General features: G+C 37.7%; 1 protein-coding gene across 7 annotated transcripts in view; it reads right to left on the reverse strand.

Moving 5' to 3' along the window:
* The window catches only part of TTLL7 (tubulin tyrosine ligase like 7), a 77,202-nt gene that overhangs the window by 53,182 nt on the left and 356 nt on the right, over positions 1 to 23,664 (reverse strand). For 6 of the 7 annotated variants that reach the window (XR_012043499.1, XM_072868307.1, XM_072868305.1 and 3 more), the window contains exons 2-6: positions 21,985 to 22,108; positions 3,367 to 3,542; positions 3,084 to 3,212; positions 2,043 to 2,164; positions 1,272 to 1,339 (exon numbers count right to left, since the gene is read on the reverse strand). Coding sequence is in view for 6 of the 7 variants with exons in the window: in XM_072868307.1 (XP_072724408.1) it covers positions 1,272 to 1,339; positions 2,043 to 2,164; positions 3,084 to 3,212; positions 3,367 to 3,391 (344 nt within the window). In the remaining variant the exon portion in view is untranslated. The remainder of the gene's footprint in view (positions 1 to 1,271; positions 1,340 to 2,042; positions 2,165 to 3,083; positions 3,213 to 3,366; positions 3,543 to 21,984; positions 22,109 to 23,664) is intronic. The other variant, XM_072868306.1, reaches the window with a different exon arrangement.

Genomic DNA, 23,664 nt, shown 5'->3' on the forward strand with positions numbered 1-23,664 from the left:
CATAGACATATTTGACCCAGAGTTATTGTATCAGAGAAATTATTCCCATCTTATCTGTAATATGTGCAATCTGTGTATTGAGTACCTTTAAACTGTGTTTCAAACTCAGAATTCAGTAGGTTGAGAAAGGTATAATCAGACTGTATTTGAAAACAATGTGTGCATGATAACAATAGCCTTTTGTCCATTCTGCACATTTTTTTAAAATCACAGAACTGTAGCAATACACAGGGATACTACCGCCTACCAAGCTGACCAATGTTGTCCCACTGTTTCCAGGACCTCTCCAAACAGCCGTTTGCCTCCATGTACTATCTCTATGTTTTTACTTAAAGTCTGGAAGGGGCAGTGAAAAGTGCTTGTGTAGCATGTATTGACACAAGGGAGTTCTGGCCCACACATAGGACATGTAGACACCATAGCAATGCACATAGTATTTTCATCATAATAGTTGCATACATTCTACGTGCTATGTGTTGCAGTTACAAAACAGAAAAGAGAGAGAGACAGATGAGATATCACATAAATTACATTAACATATGAAAATAAATTCTGTTCTGGTAACAGGAAATGCAGTGTAGGTAATGTTGGAGGCCAAAAGATTAACTATATTAATAATTGCTCTTTAAACTAATTTAGATTAGAAGAATTAAATATTCACACACATTTATCCCTAAACTTTTCCTATTACCAGGCTGTTGAATCATTATTTAGTATTGTTTTCTTACAGGTCTTACTCACAGATTCTCAGCTAGGATAATTCCTCAGAACTCAGTTATTCCACTAGAGTGAGGAGAATTTATAATTAGACAAATGAGCCTCTCTGACTTATTTCTTACATAAACAGTAAGATGCTTCACATTTTTTAAATTTGATATACACAAAAATATAGTCATTAATTATTTTAAACAACTAATATCCATCCACATACTAATTATTTTTTCTGTTCTACCATTACAGGATATATGCTTCAGTGTATTATGTATTAAGGGTATTATACAATAATTTAAGGCTCTCCTACATTCTGCAATGTGTAGACAGAGAACTGAACCCACATCATTTTCCACTGAAGTCAGTTGGAGAGATACAGTAGCCCACTCCGATGCTACAGATCCAGAACCAAAGCCAAAGTTATTAAGGAACTTTGGAAATTATTCTTGATCCTCTCATAGCCCCTTAGTAGAAATAAACAAACCTTACAAGCAATAATTCAGTATTGTACTGCATTAAGCACTGGCTGAAAAACTTCTTAATATTAAAAGAAAGATTACTTAGTCATGTTTCTTGCCAGAAAATCCTTTCTGCAGATCTCTCCCATTCCTGGAAAATGGTTGATTCTCTGAGGAAGGAGAAAAGAAAGAAAGTTAGTTGGTTGGTACTTCTTAGTTTTCCTGGCATACCTAATACAATAATTTAAAATGTTCAACTGCATGCTCAGGCAAACATAGTCAGCGTTATACATAAATTATTTAAGATAATATCTTACATTATACTATGTATTCTTGGCAATACTAAAGATACTGTAAGTTGTATTCTCCTCCACCAACATGAGTATGCCCATTGATTTCATTTCAGACATGAAAGGAGACTATTATAATCTTATTCACAAAGCTATCTAGGAAAAAAGAATGCTATCACAAAGTAGTGGTAAAAAAGGGAATTATTTATTCACAGAAACTGTGGAGAGAGCTCTGCTTGTTAACTTACTGCTTAAAAGCTTATAAGCAACTTATAAATGATGTTTTGCACCTTCTTTCAAACTCTGATCACTCACAACACCCACTGGCAGACAAAAACTTGAAAGAACAGCCCCAAATATTTAAACACCAGATTCCAAGTGGTGTGAACAAATAACTCTGGAAAAGAGAATAGGATTTTAAAATATGCAGTGGTATAGCCTGATTGCAGTCTGGTTGGTGGTGTTTTGTTGGGTTTTTTTTTCTCTCCATACAAATGTAACCGACCAAACATGACACGTTACTGAACGCTTCAGAGTGAAGCGGTTCACTGAAACATGTCAGAAATCCTAACTACCACTCTACCTGATAGTTCCGAAGTTCAGCAATCTTTTCTTGTTGCACAGCAGAATCACTCCATATAAGGTTAGCCGTTTCATCTTCATCACGCGTTTTCACAAATCCCATTTCTCGTATTACTACACGTACTACAGAGAAACAACATACTTAAGGAATATTTTGAATCTCTAAAATAGATTAATTTTCAAAATTTAAAAAAATCAATTAAGATTTTAAACACTTCCAATATTCAACCCTTTGTCAGAGAACAATGGTAGCATACAAGCTATTACTTATCCTGCAATATTTCCATCAGTCTATTGCAAACCTGTCATTACAACATTGCAGCACCTTGCACTGAGGCTGGAATCAGAGCACAATCACTGACAGGAACTGTAAAGAGCTTCAGGGCCTATCACAATCATCTAGTAAAAGTCCACTTGCACAGCTTTTAGACTTAATCTTGGCTATCACATATGTTAATTTTAAAACAGTGATGACTATAAATGTCACTGCAGACAGGCAACAAGAATGCCTCCTTAGTCAAGGTACAGTAGTTACAAAAGCAAGTGCATATGTTATTTTAATATAAAAAAAGATAAAAGACTGATTATATGCCAGGCATAACTCAGATTCTAGGAAAAAAGATTTTTCTGAAGTAGTCCCAAGCATCAAAATACAAAACTTTACTAAAGTTTGAGAAACCTCTGTATAATAATCAGAGTATTTAACATTAAATTTACACTGTTCATCTTTCAAGGCTTTAAGTAAACTTCCAAACACATGCATAATTCTTAATTAGAGGGTTTTTCCACAGCCTTCTTGATTACTTAAGCTTTTGCATTTCAAGGCCCTTCCCTGAGTAACAAACGGGGAGTAATAGATGCACAGTGTTCAAAGCTATCAACAAAATGTTACAAAAAAACCCCAAAGGTTTCTTACAAAAGAAAACCTTCTGGAAATGTCTCACCGTCAGCTTGATGCCAAGTCCATTAATTCACCCCATTAGTTAGTAATTCACTCATGTCAATGGCTATTAGGATGTAAACAAAATATGTAACTTCCTACCAATTTCATATTTTGTGCCAGCGACATTTGCAGTGATGACTCCATTCTTCTTCTTTCTGACTTTTCTTTTAATTGTGCTTTGATAGGGTAGTTCCGAACTCAAAGTCAGAGAAGCAGTTCCATGGTTATCTTTGAAAAATAATGTTGTAATTATCAACATCTTTATATCTCAAATAACGTATACAAATGAACTAAGAATACAAACATTGACTTCGTTGCAACTTAGCGGTACAAGCATACTGAATAATTAATAGGCTATATTAAAAATCCAAGACTAGCATACCTCCCTCATTAGGCAAGGATGGCATTATAACCTAGGATAGTGCAGAAGCGGGGCCCAAATTCCGTTCCAAGTTCCCAGAAAATGATGGAGCTGTCAAAGCCAAATTATTTAAAGCTCCAGTCATACCATTTCAGTCTCTGGTTGTAGCAAATACTAGTTCTGGAATGGATAGATATCTGTGTTAAAAAAATATAAGAGAAACTTTGTTACAGAGAAATCCTGAAAAAATATAAACAGCAGAAAACAAAATATGGAAATGCTTTTAATAAAAAGTCAAAAGTAATGCTTATTTTAAAAGATTGATCAAGTTATTGTAAATACAAAACTTTGCTCATTACAATTCAATTGTTTTGTTTCTGGGAAAAATAATTTTGCGGTATTCATTTTCAAAATGAGACTTTTTCAAAATTTCATTCATTTTCAAAATTTTCTTATTTTCATTTGTGTATGGGAGATTTTGGACATGAAAATAGGTAACACTGAATTCAATCAATACTGCAAACTTTTACCTCCACAAAGCTCTCTGAATTTATAGCAATTTTAAACCATATTTTAATTAAAAATTTAAAGTCATACACACTGTATTATGTGTTTTCAGGTACCAAATGGGAAATAACTAAAATCACCTTAAAAATCTTTTTCCGCTTTTTCATTTTTCAACATTTTTTAAAGCAATTCTCCAATAATCACTTGGTAACACATGGCTGCAGTTTCATGACCACTTCATGACACAACGGACATCATTTCAAAGACATTTTGGGTTGGCAAGTATGTAAACTGTCAGTTTCTAAAATTAGTAATTATTTGCATAAACTGGTATTTTTCACGTCTACACTGATGCAAAAGTTCAAATTTTTTTCTCAACGAACACACTACGACATGTGAAAGTCACACATATTAAAAAGTTTTTTAGGTCCAGCTTAAGCACATAAGAACAATGGGCTTAACTATTAGGAAAAAACAACAGGAATAAAATTCCTTTGAACACACTGCTACATGACTTCAGGTGTGCAGCACTGTTACAACAAAGTCTGCAAGGAAACAAATACTGTCTTTGGCAGGCTGCCTTAAACAAATCTACAAGTTTTCAAAACATATACAATATAAGTTACTGATTTTTAAATGCTTTCCTTTCTTTTCTGCAATTATATGTGTGGCTAAAGTTCCTCACACTAGCTTTAGATTAGCTTATATTGCCACTTGTCGTAATTGCAAAACTTATTTAAAATAGCTTTATATAGAGCACAAGGAATTTATTCTGCTATAAATAGCAGCAAATTACAGTAGTGTCAAATTCAGACATGACTTATGATGGGAAACATATTTGGTCATAAGATTGGACAAGATGTGCATTAGCAAAATTACCAAAACATTACCTATAAATCCTCATTTTTTATTTGTGTGTGTGTGTACACATGTCAGAGAAAGAGAGAGATACAATTATATGCTGGACAAGTCACCCTCTTGGTAAGAAAATATAAAAGCAGATACCTTGAGCTGCAAGATCTTATTTCCTTTCAAGACAGAAATTTACCCTTAACAGTCCATTAACACAAAAGGATAAAAAGAACAGATTATGGTTCTTTCATGACTGTTACCAATGCACTAGGGGCCAAATTCTGCTTTATAATAAGACAACCGAATCTCCCTCATGTGCATTTAGTGGAGGGCCACAAATTAACACTAAAACATGACCCTGTGTATTTATCTAGAAAGTAAGAACAGGAGGTGTTTTATACACAGATACAACGTTCGACAGCATAGTAGTAACTCCCAGCCACACCTATTTGCAATATACTTTGCTGAACCAGAACTCCCTAAGAAAATCCCCTCAAATTGAACTAAAACTGGCAGGTCATTTTGAAGCGTTAATGTTTTGGATGCCATCACCTGAGAAGGTGGCCTGAAAGTCCTCCTGCCCCTTGGCCTACTAAAATTAGACACAGAGATGGGAAAGCAAAGCATTCATCCTCCTTAAAACCACTGTGAAGGAAAAGCAGTGCTGAGCACAACGACTCACTGAATATTGCATGTTATCTGTTTCTCAAGCTAAGAATACCACCAGAGTACAAGACATGTTTAATTCCTGGGAATTATACTGAAGTACGTCTGTTAGCCAATTAAGGACTCCTATGCACATACACAAATGCCTAGCAGTTGTTCCTCTGCTGTACTGGCTAAAAACTTTTAACAAATTTGGAAGAATGTCAAGACAACTAATATTTCCCTGGGAGAAACGCCAGCCCTTACTAATACAGCATGATTTAGAAGCTATGACATGGTAATAAAAACCAAGCAGCTCATGGAGCTTTCATTCAGCTTATAATCACAGAAAAGTATCTGCCCAAAGTTACAATAACACGTTGTATTCTGAAGGTGGACCATAAAGCTCCAAATGGCACTGAGTTGTTGAATTACTGGTTTTCTTTATATAGAAACTATTCTACTCTTTAGAGAAGACTACTCTTTCAGGTTTAAATAGAAAGCACCAACACTCAAGGTCTGTGACTTTCAACCAGTCAACTTTTTAGCACACATACATGAGTTGATGGTAAAGATTTATGGTCAACTTTAGAGTATTCTATGGACAATTAGTAGTTTGGCCATATGGAAAACAAAGTAATTGGACTAACTCTCACAAAAATCTCTGCAAACTGATCATTGAAGTAACACTTCTTGACAAGATTATGGATGACAATTTTCATTATCACAGCTGAAGCATGCACTCCTCGAATTATGTCAAATCTTGTTACAAAGACACACGCAGTCTATTTGTCAAATCCTGATTTAAATGGAATTCTTCAACGACAAAAGGGATCATTACTATACTCGGTATTCAAACTTACTCTAGGATTTTGACTGTTCACAGCACTGTACTATGCCAATAAACTGTAGTCTGCCTTAAGCTTGTATATAATAATTCAAAATTGTTTTACAGTTGCTTCACTTCTCTCAAGTCATCCATCTCCAAACAACTATTTCACTGAATACCAAAACACCAGCAGTTCTAAATTAGAAGTAGTTTTCCAAAACATTTTACACAGGATGCAGTCCTTTCCTTTGTTCCTACAGGAACCATCTCCTTTCCAAAGGGCAAATACAGGTCCAATGAAATTGGACAGTCTCGGCTTTTCTTCCCATCATGTCAAGTGCCAGATGAGAGGTACAGCATCTCATCTGGGGGAATACATTGCCCAGAGCACTAGCTGTGAGTTGTAGGCTAAGCCATGGGAGCAGCAGACTTGCTCCTGCGTAGACCTCCATGCTTCATATGTCCCCAGTGCAATACCACGAGAAGTTCCAATTGTGCAGCAAGAAAAGCTAAGACCAGGCTACTGAGGAAGCTGCAGTCCTCCCAAGTAAACTGCAACTGTTCCTCAGACTACACTTTAGATGAGCAGTTCTCTAACTAGGGGAATGGGTCACTTTGGAGAGACAGGAATACATCTCAGAGCAACAAATGAAGGGCTGTTGCTGAGGGGAGGGAGCTGGAAGGAGAGGGGCGCACACTGAGAGAGCACTGCGATGCCACACTGCAATGCCACAGGCCCTGGCAGCCACGAGCTCCCACATATCTTTCCTCTTCTTGACTTCTGTACAGCAGAAATCACCCCAGAGTTACTTCGTTCTCTGACCCAGGTCCTCCCCAGGCACCTTTTTCTAGTTCACATCTCTTGATTTGTTATTATTGCCCAGCCCTACTCCCAGTCAGAGCACAGTTGTCTCAGGCATGCTGAAGGAAAAAGATTAGCAGCGCAGACCACTTTGCGGGCAGCCTCTGCCGCTCCTACGGCGTCACCAGTTACAGGGCAAAGCTTATTGCAGGGCCCACCGGATCATGCAACAGTAATAGCAGCAGCATTGTCGGGTTATGAATACACCAAATTCCAAGTCAGTTCTTATAACCGTGACAAGCTTTTACTTACAAGCATAACCTATAACCTGCATTCAGCTACAACAACGTAGAGGCGTCTCTCTCTAAGAGATTGCTTTTAATAACATGGAAGAAAGTATTTGATTTCCAAAGTGGGACTGATGGAGCTTGCTTAACCTTGGCAAGTCAGCTATCAGGAATCTCTGAATTCACTCTCAGACAGAAAAGGATCACAGTTCCTGCTGTATATACCATTTCCCTCCTGAAATCATGATACACAGAAACTGGTGAAGGTTTGTTGCTCACCCATACTGATTCAAGGGATGCTGAACAAAAGTGGTTAACCTATACATGGAGAAAGCCTTGTGAAGAAGAAATGAATGCATCTTCATCAGGTTAGCATATTCTTATACAAACAAGCACTTTGAATAGAAGTGTTCTACAGGGAAAAAAGATGAGATGTTATCTTTACTGTTGCCTGGCAAAGGTGTGACAGCGCCAGCAAGAGATACACTGCATGCAATCCTGTCCTAGAAAGAGACAGAAAACAACAAGGAAAAAAAAAGGGAAAAAAAAAAAAAGATGGTTTTTTCCTCCAGGGACAGTGGAGGTAGGGTGCTCTTGCTGGAGAGGGAAGTGTTGCACACAGGCAGGGACCAAAGCAGACACTTGAGTCCATCTAAGGGAACAGTCTGAGCAAGGTACGAGGGTGCCTGGGTGAAGAGCAGGGGACAGTGGGAAGAAGTGGTTTCATAGTTAATGGAATGATCCATGTTTATTTTATAAAAAGTTGTAATATGTTGTACAAAGGAAAGAATTAAGAGTATTTTTTGCTGTTACACAAATTAAGTGTATAATAAGAAGTTAGTAAATTGCCTGAAAAGTATTATTCTGGCCTAGATTATATAGAAGTATTTTTTAACAAACCCCTCTCTTATTACCTAAGTTATTTGCTCCATACTGCTCACAAGTGACCTCAGCCTTTCATGATCCTTCACTTTACATCCTGATGCAGTGTGGAGCTGAAAAGGTCATTTTTAACCTCTAAATAGGAATTGCATGCCATCAGACCCTTTTTTTTCCCCAAAGAGTAAGCATCCCAGAAAAAGGTTGAATTAATCAGATCAAAATAGAGAAGGGGGAGTCAAATTCAAACTTAAAATAAAGTGGTGCAACTTGAGAATCTATTCCAAAGAAGACTCAAGTCAATGAGATTCTTCAAGCTAACTTGGATCATACCAGTAACTATGAAACCACTACTGTGTACCCTGACAAAAAGAGACTAGATTGCATATGCACATTTAAAATAGATTTAATCTAATAGATTCTACCATTCTTAATGCTTAAATCATTTACTATCAAAATACTCTATGTTCCAAAGCAGAGACAACACTGTATCACTCAATGCGCTGTTTTTAATGTGAAACTCTTCCTTCCTTCTAGCTATTGTGACACTACTGGTGACCAGTTTGAAAAGCTCCATGGGTTATGCATGTGCTTAACTTTACATATATGAACTGAAAATGTGGCTTCAGAGCTTAAGCCATGGCACATACAACAAGACCCCCAAAGACAACTAACATCTCTTAAGTGTCTTCATATTCACCTAGGTGAAATGCTACAAAAACTAGATTGTCAGTTTTATTTTAATTTCCTGCATTCTTTGTGTACAGACAAGTAATCACTCACCAACAGTGGAATATTTTAGAATAGATTTTAAAACCAGCAGACTGCTTTCCTCTGAGCCTATTAATGTAATTTACTCAGTGCTGTCAAAAGTGTCTGGAAACGCACAGTAGCTGGGAAGAAATCCACAAAGCTCCTGACATAAGGAGCTTTCACTCTGAAATGGAGACACACTGAAGATACAGTTACAGAACTTGGCAGAGGACCACAGGGATGGAAGGACAACATTTACAGCACTGCAATCCCCACTCCCCAATTAGCTGGAAAATTAAAATAACAAAAATTTCACAGAAACATGAAAAAGAAAGAAGTGAAAATAGTCTTCAGAGCATTGACCTAGCAAACATCCAAGCTCTGTTTTTTTCAGCCTGACCTAAATAATTAAGTTTTTTGCTCCCTTAGATCTTAAGAGTGTGAAAGTCTGGATACACCATAGTGAGGGGTCTGCTATTTATTACAGTTATACAAAACTATAATCTACTGTTGATCTGGAATTAAGCTATAAAATGCAGATTCAAAATGAGATTAAGACATTAACACAAATTATAATAGAGAAAAATGCCTTCTTCACTACCACCCTCAAATAGCAAGGTAATAACACCTTGCAATAATTAAACTGCAGAATTAAAAGCATCATAACCTTTCATGATTTTTTTAAATATGTGTCTTGACAAAAAGTATGTTGAAGTGTTCGTGCTACAACCAAGCATAGCTGAGCAGTTTTATTGTAACATGCTAAAAAAACAATTTGGTGGCAAATTCTCACTCCTACAGAGAAATGCAAAAAGCAATCCTCATTTTGAGGCTCAATGTGTCAAAGTGATAAGCTTGTTTTCAAAAGGCTATCTGTCAGCTGGCTTAAAAATGCATACACATTAGGGTTTGGTTCAAAATATTCTGAAGTCAAAGGAAATTATTAATTTTAACAGCCTTTGCTCTCGCCATCAAATGAGATGAGATGTTTATTCAGCAGTTCTTTCAGATAAAGTGAATGTACAGAGCTCTCAGGTGCTTGATTTACTAAATGAACAGCTACAAGCTACACAAGAATACAAACAGCATGATTTACACAACTTAAAACTTTTTTAAATCATGCAGTTCTGTAAAACAATGAAATAGTTTATCCAAATGGACAGTATTTCTAAAACTTCCAAAATTTCTCTAAACTACCAAACAAACTACCAAAACAACCAAACCAAGCTACAGTAACAGCACTCTACCTCTGATTCTGTAAGTTACAGTCACTTAGTGTAGTTTAACCTTACAGCTGCCATTTCCCATTCAAGATCCCAATCAGTAAAGGCCCTAGAATCAATCTTAGCCTTCTGCAACACAGCTTATATAATAAACATAATTTTACAACACCTATTTAGTAATACTCAAAGCATAAACTATCCTGACCCTTCCAGTCTATCTTCAAAACACAATGCAAAACAGAGTCTGCGTCACAGTTGTGAACCTGTATCTTTTGCTGGAGAACAAAAAAAGTGTGTTATCTGAAACGGTTGGAGTCTGGTCAGAAGACCACCCTCTCAGTGCCAGCTCCGAGACCCAGCCACATGCGTTGGCACAGAGCCTTGGGAACTTTGCAGTCTCAGCTCATGGGAGATTTTCTTTTGGTCTTTCCTGACTTTGCACTTCACAGCTTTGGGTTGGGTTTTTTCATTGTTTATTATCACAAAAGGTCTATGAAATGATAAGTATATATCCCTGATTCAGAAAACAGGAAATGTATTAGAAGCTGTTAAGATGGTGAAAGTGTCACAACATAAGTGTTTCAAAGGAATTAATCACTTCGTACCCATCATATACAGAGATCAGAATTGGGCACAGAAGCAATTTGTTTTTCTTTTCAGCGTTGCCTTGAAGCAATATTGCTTCTTTTTGCATTCATCCATTTTCCAAAAGGAAACTTCAAGTCCTTGGCCAAATTTAAATCAATGTCAAAGCTTTCAAAGCTGAAGATTGATTTTTCTCTTTAAAAAATGACCTCCAAAGTGTCTTTCATAGCAGAGCACACAATGTTGGCTCATTCTCACCCTTCAAAAGCCCTTTCTAATGTGATAACATATTTCAGACTGTTAGCAAATTGAGTAGTATAGACTTTCATAGTTATGTTCTGAATATCGAGAGGGCCATCATAGAAAGCAAGACAGAATTAGAAGACTACAATAAAAAGACTTCAAAAAATGCTTGAACCTTTTTCTTGCTCAGTAAAACACAGGAAATATATTCATTGACAAGGCAAGTGAAAAGAACCCGTATGAGTTGCAAATTCATAATTCATAAATAATATGCAGGGAACTTTTAATAAACATCATTTAGCATTCATAATGGCAAGGAAAAATATTAACAAAATAGCCCAAACAACCCAAAGTGCAACTGTTTTTATACAGTAAAATCTTAATTTCAGAAAATATATATCTGCATCACTCAACACTATAAAAATATCAGCTTTAATGTTCTACTCTGTCAGCAAAAAGCATAGACAATGCATAGGTCTCGTACTACTGTTCACCACTTCAGTAAGTGTTGGTAACACCATAAATCTGTCAGCAGGACAGCATTTCACTAACTCTAGAACAGAAAGTATTCCTAGCCCTTGATCACAGTAAGTTCCACTGAACACTGCTGAATGGAAACCCATCTCTATTTATTGTAACTACCCACCCTCAGCAACACCAACAATCATTCCACCTTCATTTAAAATAGTGTTGGAGTTATCTAGGCATTTTGAGCCTAGAAACATACACTATGTTAGAGTGCATTGGCCACATCAGCTCTGCAAGCAACAGCTGAGTGGCACGATACCTACCACCCACAGGAGGGCTGGACCCCTATCACCTCAAATTAAGCATTCCCTTGAAAACAAACAGCTGAAGGACCCTTGTTTGATTTGTCTTGGGGACCATGAGTGCAGGAAGCTATGCTGACTGCCAGACTGCCCCACGCTAAGGGTCAATGCTCTTTGTGGTGAGGCAGCCATGGCCGCTAATGAGAGAAACAGAGATGATAATGTGCAATAAAGACTATGTGTAATGGTAATATTGAAGTCTGACATTAGCAGTGTGGTTTCGGTAGGGGAAAGGGTAAACAAGAGAGAGTTAGGAGAGGAATTGAGTTGCGGCACCTGTGGGAACATCTGTGCTCTGCTTCTGACTTTGCGGTGTGCCATCCATGCTCTTCATTACAGCAAGTCAACATACACCAACATGTATCACAGGGTGTTTTAAATTGTGTACACCACACACTAATCACTGTTGGAATTAAACTATTCCTTTCTTTTTCTATCATTCTCTTCTCAAAAGATTTATTTCTCTAGCAAGAGCTAGAGATCTTAGGCATCTACAAGATAGGACAATTTAACATTTTACATATATCAGCATAGTTGTCTTAGTAGAACAGAAAAAGCACTAATAGTTTAATGAAGCTGATACATTTGCAATGATTCCTTATATTATAAATAGCCCTTGGGGGGAGATTTACTAAGGATCTTGGAGAAGAAAAAAAAAAAAAAGGTGGGGGGGTATCTTTAGAAGGTTCTCCCTCACACATCCAAGTCTCCCTCCCTTGCTTCAAGTTGGTGGCATTGGCTTGGTGTGAAAACAGCCTCAAGTTCAGGAATACAAGAACACAAATATGGTTAAAATCATTTCTACAGACCTCTGGGTATTGCAAGAGCCACATGTTAGCCCCACATGAAGTATGCCCCATTACATCTCATATTTTACAGGCCTACTATTCATAGATCTATTTCAGCATCTCTAGATGAGGACTGCAGTCATCACACATGGCCCACTATGACTCTGATTGAGGATTACATCACCCTAATTCACATGCTGCCACATAACAATGTTTTCTAGTTTAGCAACAAGGACCACGCTCCCACAGCAGCCTGAAATGTAAGTCAGCAGACATTAGCCTGCAGTTTCAGCACCTGATGTGAAAACGTTAGACAAAAATCAGGCCCTGAATAAGCTACCAAGTGCACTCACAAGAAACATCTATTCAAAGTCTTCTTGACCATGAAAGTACAGGAAAGATGCTCATACATGATCACCGAATTGTTTATCATATTATACTGACACTTCCAATCAATTTGCTCAGCTCCACTGAGAATACTCATATGCTTGTATGAGAGTAGGTAGACCTCTAATATTTTAATGACCGTGCCATATACTTCTACTCTGTAAAGAATAAATGACAGTCAGAAATACTCGCGGTTGGCCTACAGTACCACTAAGACTACTGCAACCAACACCCAGTGCTAGTAGTATTTTACAAACAACTGAAAGCCAGCCAGAAACTCCAGCAGCTACAAAACATTTCAGCAAAAACGTGCTTTCCTCCCCACAGCTAAGTATGTGGGGCTCAATGGAGTACCACTGATTTGAAATTATTTTTGCAAATGAAAACAGGAGAAAATCAGCAGTTTCAAAAGGATGCAAGTCCTCAGAAGCTTCTCTAACTGGAATTGACCCAATTTATAAAAATTCCTTTAAAAGGCTGGATTGGCTCCAAACCCTCCATGTCACGCTATTTTTATCCATTGCAGGGGATCTAAATAGAGTCACTATCCTCATCAGTAATGAGACAAGACTCCAGCATGCTAGTATAGGAATATTTTGTGTTTATATTCCTTACCTGTAGAGAAATACAGCATGTAGTCAGAAAGCCTAGAAAAATAACAGGCCTTAAATATTGACCCTAAACTGAACACTTTGAATACCCAAAACAAGAGAGAAAAATGAAGTGCATCAGACTTTATACACACTAGCTTTAATTTTTGCTTAAAAGAACAAAGCATGAGAATAGCCTATCAAAAAGTAATTTTCCGGGATATGCTTGAACTCAGAGGATCAGAATAACGTACAGAATGAATGATATGTACAGCATTACTAATGCAACCCTGTAGTATTGAACCGTTTATTTATTGAGTAATCATACATTGCCTCTGAGGTACAGAGACCATACTGACATTGGCATCATAGCTTTTAATGCAGTTTAAAACAACTCCAGAATTTGTGGAGATAACTGCCCCAAGTATGCCTATTTGCCTTCATGACTTTAATCACAGCAGCAGCACAGTTCCAAGTTTGGAACAATATCACAGTTAGCCCTGTCCTCATCCATCTTGGTCAGCTCCCAAAAAGCAACACGTAAAAGCAATTGGCTCTGGATTGTGTGTTTAGTTGGTTTTTTGTTTTGGTTTTTTTTTTAAAAAAAAAAAGGGCATTGTGTGTTGGTTAAGAGCTACACTTGAGAAATGTACTGAAATAAAAGCCTTCAGCCACAAGCTAGGGCAGTGGGATATTCAATTCATTTAGCAGGGCTCAGTTTGATTTTTCACTGCTTTAATCTTGTTTTTTTTAAAGGTGCATTCTTAATGAAGCAGAAAGGCATAAACTTATACAGTCAAATACATGTTGGCTGCAAAGTTAACTGGTTTTCAAATATTCAAAAGAAACAAAGACATTAATTTCTTACCATGTTATAGCAACACATACCACCCCCACCCAAAATAAAACATGACTGAGAACTGATCCACACACTCTTTTTTTTAATCATCATATTATCTTAGGCTGAAAATTATGTTTATGGTTTTGTGCTTCTGACTCTCTCAGACGTATCATACCCTTCATATTATAAAAGATTTTTTTGTAGCCAGAGAGTATTATATTTACCTGATGACCACAAGATAAGGAAAAAAGAAACGCACCAAACTGAGCCAAATGCATTTATAAATACAAAGGTATGGAAAAGTTACAACACGCCTATTAACCAAAAGAATAAATCTTTCAGTAAATATTTAATGCAAAGTGTTAGTACAAATGAGAATGAAGGAGAAGACCACTGATAACCCAAACAGAAAGAAATGGAGAATAAACTGGGATTCATAGCTGGTTATTGATCCAGGACTCTGAATATTATTTCACAAATATGAAACTTCTTCCCAATTTTTTATGCTCCTTTGATTGAAAAGAAAGAGCTTTTCTCCAGGAAATTTCACAGTTCCATCATTCAGAAGGAATGTACACAAAGTACAAAATTTGTCTCAAGTCTATAGTGTAAATGAGATCACGCCATATGTAACAGGATCTTCTCAGTAGCCCAGTGAAGTAAATAGACATTTTTATTGACTTGTGTGGACTTTATATCATAGTGTTTCAGTTCCAGAACAGCCTTGCTGGTGGCACAATTCAGGAATATAATTAAGACACAGACTCACTTGGTAACAAGACCAACCCATGTCTCATCCATGTCAAAACTACAGTCCATTTAAATCAAACCTTCAGCACAGTAGAGATTACAGCTAAAAATAACTGAGTTGCCTTTGAATTTCTCTCTTTCTCGACAAAGATTATAAGCTCCAAGTATCACTTTCAGAACTGCTTGGCTGTCTAGCGGCAGTGCTTCATATTTCATAGCTCGTGTAGGATGCACAGGGTCAGAAACAGAAATTACTGTGCAGGCGATATATAGATATATCGGCACAGAAAAAGCTTCATGCTGTTCTCCAGAAGCATATTTTCTCTAGCTAATGGATCAAGATTTCAGAAGTTGCTCCTGAATCTAGTTCTCTTTATTATAAGGGAAGATAAACTGCAAGCTCAAGGATGGATAAGAACATAAAAACAGAGAAAAGGTGCAAGAATCCTGGAAAAAGAACTCATTCCAAAATATGTTGTGGACAGAATGCATAAGCATTCAAACTAAAGGTAATGTATTTCAATTAACATATTCTGCAATAGAGAGCAACAGTGAAAAAAGAAACAACTTAGCAGCAGCATGTGGCAGGATGATATACCAAATTCTTCGGCATACAAATTACTGATAAGAGTGCAAAATGTTTATTTATCATGGATTTAACTGACAAGATTACATACTGCAGAATAAACAGTCATACCAGGACCTCCCACTGATATGGAAACAGATTTAAAATAATTCTGCAGTAGAAATAGCAAAATGAAATCACTTACCGTTAGTGTTGCACTGCTGAAACTATCTGAAGAGTCAGCCCTCTGGAAACAGATTTTTCTATCAATAATTGACAGCTGATACAGTTTCAGGCAGCGCTGGTACACCAGGGAAAGACATGCTGCAGCAGCAGCTCCTTCCCATTTAGCCTATCCCTAGCACTTTTTATATCTCTTTCTTAACCCTTTCTAGGTATTTTCCCCCTGTGTTTTGGGTGAAAAGAGAAAGGCATGATACATGATATAAGAAAAGAATGCATTATTTCCCACTTTACTTAGAGTGTGACAAGAGCCGTGGGAAGAAAGTCAGTAGGATTTAGTCATAACAATAAGCTAAAATGAAGTAAAATCTAAAAACAGAAAATGACTCAGTGACTGGGAAGGAGTTATACCAGAGACATGAGGTACTGTAACCAGAACAATGATTTCTCCAAATGTAGAATTAAGAGGTCAAGACCACAATAATATAAAATAGTAGCAGAGAAGTAAGCTAAAGAAGATGAATAGTTCATAAATTGCTATAAGAAAAATGGTTATGATTCTCTTCCAGCCTTGGACAAATGAGATTCAGGTTTTGAAATCAAACCTATTTGGTTTCAGTGAGGCCATGATTAAAACCTTATAGGACAATTTTTAAACCAAATGAAATCTTAAGTGAAGTGATAGAAAGAGAAATGTTACTTCCTTTCCTGGGATAACTCTTTCTGCAGTATTCTGAAACCGTTCACATTTCTTAAATTTGGTTGTTTTCTTTTACAATGTCCATTTATATCAGTGAGAAATTGTTTTCTGACATCAGTTCACAAGATGACTTTTCTTTGTCGTATTATTTTTCTTTTTCCTTAAGAAAAGGTTGGTCTGATCTGACAGCTCAGTACATTTTAATAAGGGTGGACTGTGGACCACGGAGGCCATATGACAATAAAAAGTTTGGAAGATTCTTTTGTTCAAAGGGGTTGTTTCTCCTCACAGAAAAAAACTGGAGAAAACTCTGGAGAAATCAACTGCATTCCATTATGTTGTGTCAGTTTTACAGCAGTCAGGCCCATTACATGTGCCAGACAAGACCAACTGCACCGCCGCTACTGGCACACCTGTCCTACAAAGACAAAGTATGGTGGAGAGGCAGATTCTAGTGAGATGGAGAAGGATATATTCACATAAAGTGGTTGTAGTCCCACTAGCTGTAATGCCATCCTTCAGGAATCATATACAGGTAGAATGAAGCTGGGAGCAGAATGTGCAAAGGCTACAATATATGTAAATGACATTTCCTCTTACTTCCTCTCCCCTTAGTTTACAGATTGTAAGAGTAGATGTTCTCTCTGAACAACAGAGAATGCCTCTCTTGCTTGCCCATTCAAGTGAAATAGAAAATCAAACAAATGTGCATATTTGCACCATGAGTACAAAGAAATAAGGCTCTGAAAATTCAATAGCTCTACCACAGTTCGTTGCCGTTTTCCCCAGTTCATAAGAATTATGGTTCTCCCTTTCACACAAATCAGTAGGGGAAAAACACTACAATGAAATCCCACAGATGACATTGCAAGCACATTTATTCCTCAAATATAAAGACACAACAGTGGATTCATCTGTATAAATGTAGACCCCTACAATGTAAATTTTGAGCTGGTTTCTCTGGGGTGCCTTCACAGGTAGCCTACATATAGCCAGTGTAGGCAGCTGCAGGTATCTGGATTGTAGATGTATAAACATTGGTGAGATTAATCCCATCCAAGTTGCTCAGCGTGAAAATCTCACTCTACATAAACAAAAACCGACCAAACAAATGAAAAAAACAACCCATCAAGGATTAAGGCCTCTACTTGGGCCATGATTGGACAGGTATATCTTCCAAAACTGAAGAGATTAATTCAAGGACTTTGAAACAGTGGGAAATTATAGGAGGAAACTCAGTGCAACCAACTGAGACACAATTTCCTGTGGAAGCACAGAACTGGTAGTGAAATCTGGACATCTCTCCTGAAGTCTCTTCCCACAGACTCCTCATACTGTCTTGGTTCCAATTTTCTTACATCCAGCTGTTGTAGATAATCAGCCTCAACTGGACCATTAATCCGTTATCCTCAAACAGCTGGAACAGCATTATGCATGCATGTCCCACGACTGACTGAGAGGTATTTCTTCTTTATCAATGAAACTAAACCGTGTGTTGACTATCTGTATCAGACATTCCCAACCACCTACTCGCAAGAATATATATTTTTATTTTCATTTCTCATAAATTTTCTTCGGTGTTTTCTGAGAAAATTAAATACTTGCTTCCTATATGTGTTTGTATTCCTGAGTGTTGCTTTTGGCAGAAAGGCCACAATGTCCTTTCATTTTCTCTTCATACCTAGAGACAACAGAAGAAGTAATACATAGGCTTTTTTAAGCGACTGCTTGGGATCATTAACTGCATCATTTCTCAACTGGTGTCCAGAATTTCAAATCTAATGCTGTATTGTTCCCTCACTTTTCTTCTATTTCTTCACTTGCGGACGTTGCTCTGGGTCAATATCCTACAAGATTCCCAACTCTACTAAAGATCTTGCCACAGTCCAAAACAGCACTGATTCCTGTCTCATCATGCAGTAACGCTTTATTTTACTTACTGAATATATCCTCTCCATCCTCAGAAGCATTCTTTTCAGAAAATGCTTCCATTTTTAAAATGGTACAAAACGTACCAAAGTCATGTTCTAATATGACTCTTGTTCATTTTTAAGCAAAAAATCTTTTATTCAAATTAATGCCTTATTGTTAATGCTCACTAGTAATTTATAATCTTTCAAAGACTTCAGGTTGACATAAAGATAAAAAGTTAGGATAATATTATATCCCTCTAAAAAGCCACATGAAATAAAATGCAATAAAAAAGGGTGTTTCTTCCTCGGTGAATAAACTGCACATCTTTCAGATCTCTTCCATCAATAATTCATTTAAAGTGTTTTAGCACAGTTCTCCCACCCCGCACCCCACCAAGATAAGCTTGGAAGGATAAAACAATATAACAAATTCACAGAAATTTAATGTTCAACAAACACTAAACACATGACAATCACCCACAAAAGCAAAGAAAATGCAGACTTCCATCACATAGCTCTGTTCTATACTTTTCAAGAAAAGTCCATTCTGAGCAAGCAAATAAGAGCAATTTCCCCATCAAATCTCACAATCCTCTGCCCTGTCAGTCCACTCTTTTTTGTGTTCATAAACAGTATCTAGATCTTTGCCTCTTCACCTGCATGAATTCAGTACCAAGATTCTGATTTCATTTTCTCATGCTATACTCCAATGCTTCCACTGCACCCTATAGGTATATTACTGTGCTGGTTTTCAAGTGCTAAAAATAAAACAAACACATGTCAACCCAAGGACAAAGCTGGAAGGAAACATACTTTAATGTAACCAAAGAAGAATATATTTAGCATTTTGCTACTAAGCAAGGATGAAAATAAACTTGTCAACACATCGCTGTGTCTAACTGTGAAGCCCATACCCCCCTCAATTCTTTCTGTAGCATTTATTATATATGAAAAGTGGATATAGTCTTTCTTTCTTCTTAAGAGTGACTGTTAGTACTCTGTTACTACTGCTGGCCAGAAGGGGCTTCTGAACTGCAGCATAAAGCACTTCCATCCTTTTAGGCAGTCAGTTTTTCTATCAATTAGCAGTAATGCAGCCATCTAAGGTGCATTTGAGCAGTGGTGCATATTAGACTTCAATCTGATAACCTTCCAAAACCAAATACAAGCATAAGTGGGAATTGGCATGCCACTTACTCCACAGAAAGGAAAGTGAAAAGTGAGTCCTAAATCAGACTGTTATTTTATTTTGTACATCTTTCATTATTATTGTTAATTTGGGCTGTCCATAAAGCAGTATTGTTTCTGTGTCCCCAGAGATGAATGCTCTTCAAAAAACATGTGATTATATTCTTAAATATTGCCTTTGAAGCAAATATTTTTTTTAAATTAATACCTATATTTTTAACATTTTAAACTACTTGGACTTATATTTTTAACATTGGGAAAATAAATATTACAACTATATACATTGGTCTTCATTTTGGAGACCCTGTATTCGGACTAAAACTGATACTGCAGGCAAGAACCATTATGCCTGCTTCATTTAGTCCTTTAAAACACAAAACCAAAAATCTATTCTATTATGTTAGAGCTTGTTTCCTGCCTGGTGTATGGAATTCAAGGCAAGAGCAAAAATGTCAATAAGCGAGTATAAATTGATGTGGTAGCATTTTAAAACTATTTTGTACAGCTGTATGAACATTTCAGAGAGAAGGCAAGGAAGAACATCGGGAACAAGCAAAAAGCTAAGATTTTAACCCCTACAGAACCTGCATCCACCACCACAAAGAAGAGTATCCAGTAGATTGAGGCACTAGAGAACCTCCTGGTCTGAAAAAGCTTCTGGGTCCAAGAGGGGTGCTACTGTGGAACAGGAAGATTTGCTCTAATACCCAACAGATTCAAAGGTGTGACCGTATGTCTCAACATTTTTTCTCCCATATCTGTTCTCAATTACAGATGATTCTCTTACCCATCAGTGTAGTAGATAGTGAATTCCATTATAAATTTAAAATACATTAGTATTTTAAATATTAATGTTAAAAAGGCTCTTTGGTTCCAGTAAACTTTAAAGGAAGCTCGTAATGTCTGCAAAAGGAGTAGTTGCAAAGTACCATTCTGGCAGGGTTTTAGTTGAGTGTTAATGGAGCTCTAAAGAGCTTCCTCATGCTTAATAAGGGCCATTTGAATCCTACTGCCGAAGTCAAACGGCCTCAGTTAACTTCCTAGGTGCGTACAAAATAAAAGTGAATCTGAGGCTAAATATTCTAAAGTTCACAAGGGAAAACCAGAATCCAGCTAATATCCCCCAATACGTATGCTGTGGTACTTGCAACAAATTTTCTTAACTTTGACAGTTTGCATGCATCTTTCCAAATAAATGAACTCCCACTATCTTCATACAGACTCTAGCCTAGGGAAAATACCACTATTCCCTCCCCCTCAGATCATTATAGAGTCACTGTGTCAACTCTGGATAATGGAAATACCTCATCAAAAAGGTAGAAGACTGACAAGCATTCATCTTTTTCTTCAGGGACTGATACAAAGCATATCTATACAATTCAGTGTTTTTATGATTTAGGATTGGCTCAAAAGTCACAACACTTCAAGGCAGCAATAATGCTCAAAATTTTCTGAAGGTTTGCAGAAACTTACAGATATGAGAAATAAGCATTGTTGATTTCAATAAGCTGTCTTTACAGTGATAAAATTATAGCGCAAAACCAAAAAACATTAGTGACTCACATATCAAAAAATTATCTTGCAACATGTTGTCATGCTCATTTTTTAAGACAAGACAGAAGCTTTATAAAAGTAGATGCAAGGTAGCTTGGGAAATGTTATCAATTTCTCTATTTCAGACGTAAAGTTTTCGTTTCAAGTTTCTTGGTTTTCTAAGAGTTTCCATCCTTAAATTAATAATGTGTTCTCAATTTGTATGAGACATCTGCAAGTATCTATTAAATGTAAAAATACTCCTTAATACAACATTAAAACACAGGGAAGAAAAAAAGAAAAAAAACTCAGAACGTTAGAAAATGGGGAAGTTCAAGAAATTACTCATTTGCCATATGTATTCTACAGAGATTTTTAAAACTTATAATAAATATCCACAGATGGAGATTCAAATCAAGAAATCATATTTCAGTCTTTCTTGATGCTGACAATTCAGAGCAAGCACATTTAGCAGTCAGCATTACTCTGCCACATTTCACCTTCAAAAATATATTTATGGCTTTCATTATCAATGTGCAGTATTATAAAGATCTTATAAAAAATCCTAACTATACAAAAGATGGTTTAGTGTCTTAACTGCTTGTTGACCAATTCATCTCCTAGTTCTTCAGACTTGTCCACAACTTAATCTACATTGCCAATTTAACACTGTCAGCTTTGGCAAAGCACGGGAACAAACCCTTATTTGATTGCAAACCTGAGCCTCAGATTAATAAAATGATTGCTAGATTACTGGAATAATTACCTAATAACTGCTGACAGGCTTGATCTCCTGGTCTCTTCTAACACTCCCAAATTGGTGGGCAGATCCTTTTGGGAGTATGTGGAATGTATCCAAATCATCAGAAATACAGAAAGGTGGCGTTTTTCTAAAAAAAAAAAAAAAAAAAAATTGACAACCATTGTTCTAGACTTTTTTGCATAATACTGCCAATACCTACAGGTGAAAAACACATTATTTCCTTATAAAAGAAATTCCATATTCTGTATTAAATAGTCAATGTAATTTTCTGAAACTCTATAACATTTGTCTTCAGAGAATCTGGCTTCAAAAATAATACTTCCATATGTCAGTGTAGACATTATACCTACCACATATGAAAACCCCTACCATAATAACTGCTTCTGTCATTGTTTGTTCAAAGTAGCATTGACACACATCCTATTTCTATTAAAAGCTACACCCTAGTACTTAAAACAGGGGCAAAAGCTTCTACTGATGCCAAGTCACTGTATATTTTGAGATACTCTGTAGAATTTGGGGGACAACCAGTTCCCACACAGAAAAGTGCTTCTAGTCTTTCAATTGTGAAAACAACCAGCAGGATTTCTCCAAGTATTATTTAGACAGGTACTAAATTATTTAGACAGGTACATAAAATTAATGAAGGATTAAGGCAGAAAAGTATACTGAACCGGGAGGGGTGGGGGAGGGGGGAGGCGTTGCTTGGTTGGTTTAGGGGCTTTTTCAGTAGGAATAATAACTAATTTTGGTACTCAAACTCCAAATAGATAAGAAAGGCACAAAAGCGATCAACACTGAGCCCTGAAGTCAGTTTCACAGAGTTCAGCAGCATGTTCAAATTCCAGCACCAATCGCTTTTCCCTTTTGCTTACAATTACGTGTGGTTTCAATAGCAGAAACTCAAAAAGATCCCACAGATTATGGACTTTCAACTAAGTGCAGAAAGTAGAGGAAGATATTTGACTTGCATCTCCAGAGATTTAACTCGTTCTACATTTTAGCCTCCGCTGGGTACTACTGCCAACAGACGATCCCATTTTAACCTTAACTGGCTCCGAAGAGATCTGGCCGTACATGCGATACGACCTGCACACACGATGGACGTCGCACGCAAAATTTGGGGGGAAGAGAAAATCAGTATCTTTAATGCTGAAACGCCTCCTTGTTCCGTATTCCTCACACTGCGACACGCACGCAGCCACCCTCCCCTCCCAGCACGAGGGCTGCCCGCTGCATTCAGGAAACTTCCCGAGGGGCCGCTGCCCGCCGGCACCGCGCGGTCCCGCCCGCACCTGCGCCGCAGCCCCGCTCTGCCCGCGCCCGGGGCCCCGCCGCCGCCCCAGGTGAGGGCTGCAGGACCGGGCGCGGGCTCTGCGGACACTTCTCCGCAGCCCGCACTGCCCTCGGGCCGGGCACCCGAGAAGCAGCGGGGGCTGGCGGCCCTTCCCCGCGCTCCCGACCCGGAGCATCGCCCCGAGCCGGCGACAGACCCCGCTCCCGTACGGCTCGAGGCGGGACCCGCACCCCCCCGGCTGCCCAGCACCCCTGCCCGCTCCCCGCTACTCGCAGCCCCCGGGCTAGGCAGGGCTGCCCTTCCCCGCCGCCCCTCCTTCGCGGGCGGCGATGCTGAATCACCACGGGCAGCCGCTCCGCCGCCTCTCCCCGGGGACGGCGCCCCCG

This window comes from Ciconia boyciana, chromosome 7, assembly GCF_034638445.1.
Source record: "Ciconia boyciana chromosome 7, ASM3463844v1, whole genome shotgun sequence".
NCBI classification, from domain to species: domain Eukaryota; kingdom Metazoa; phylum Chordata; class Aves; order Ciconiiformes; family Ciconiidae; genus Ciconia; species Ciconia boyciana.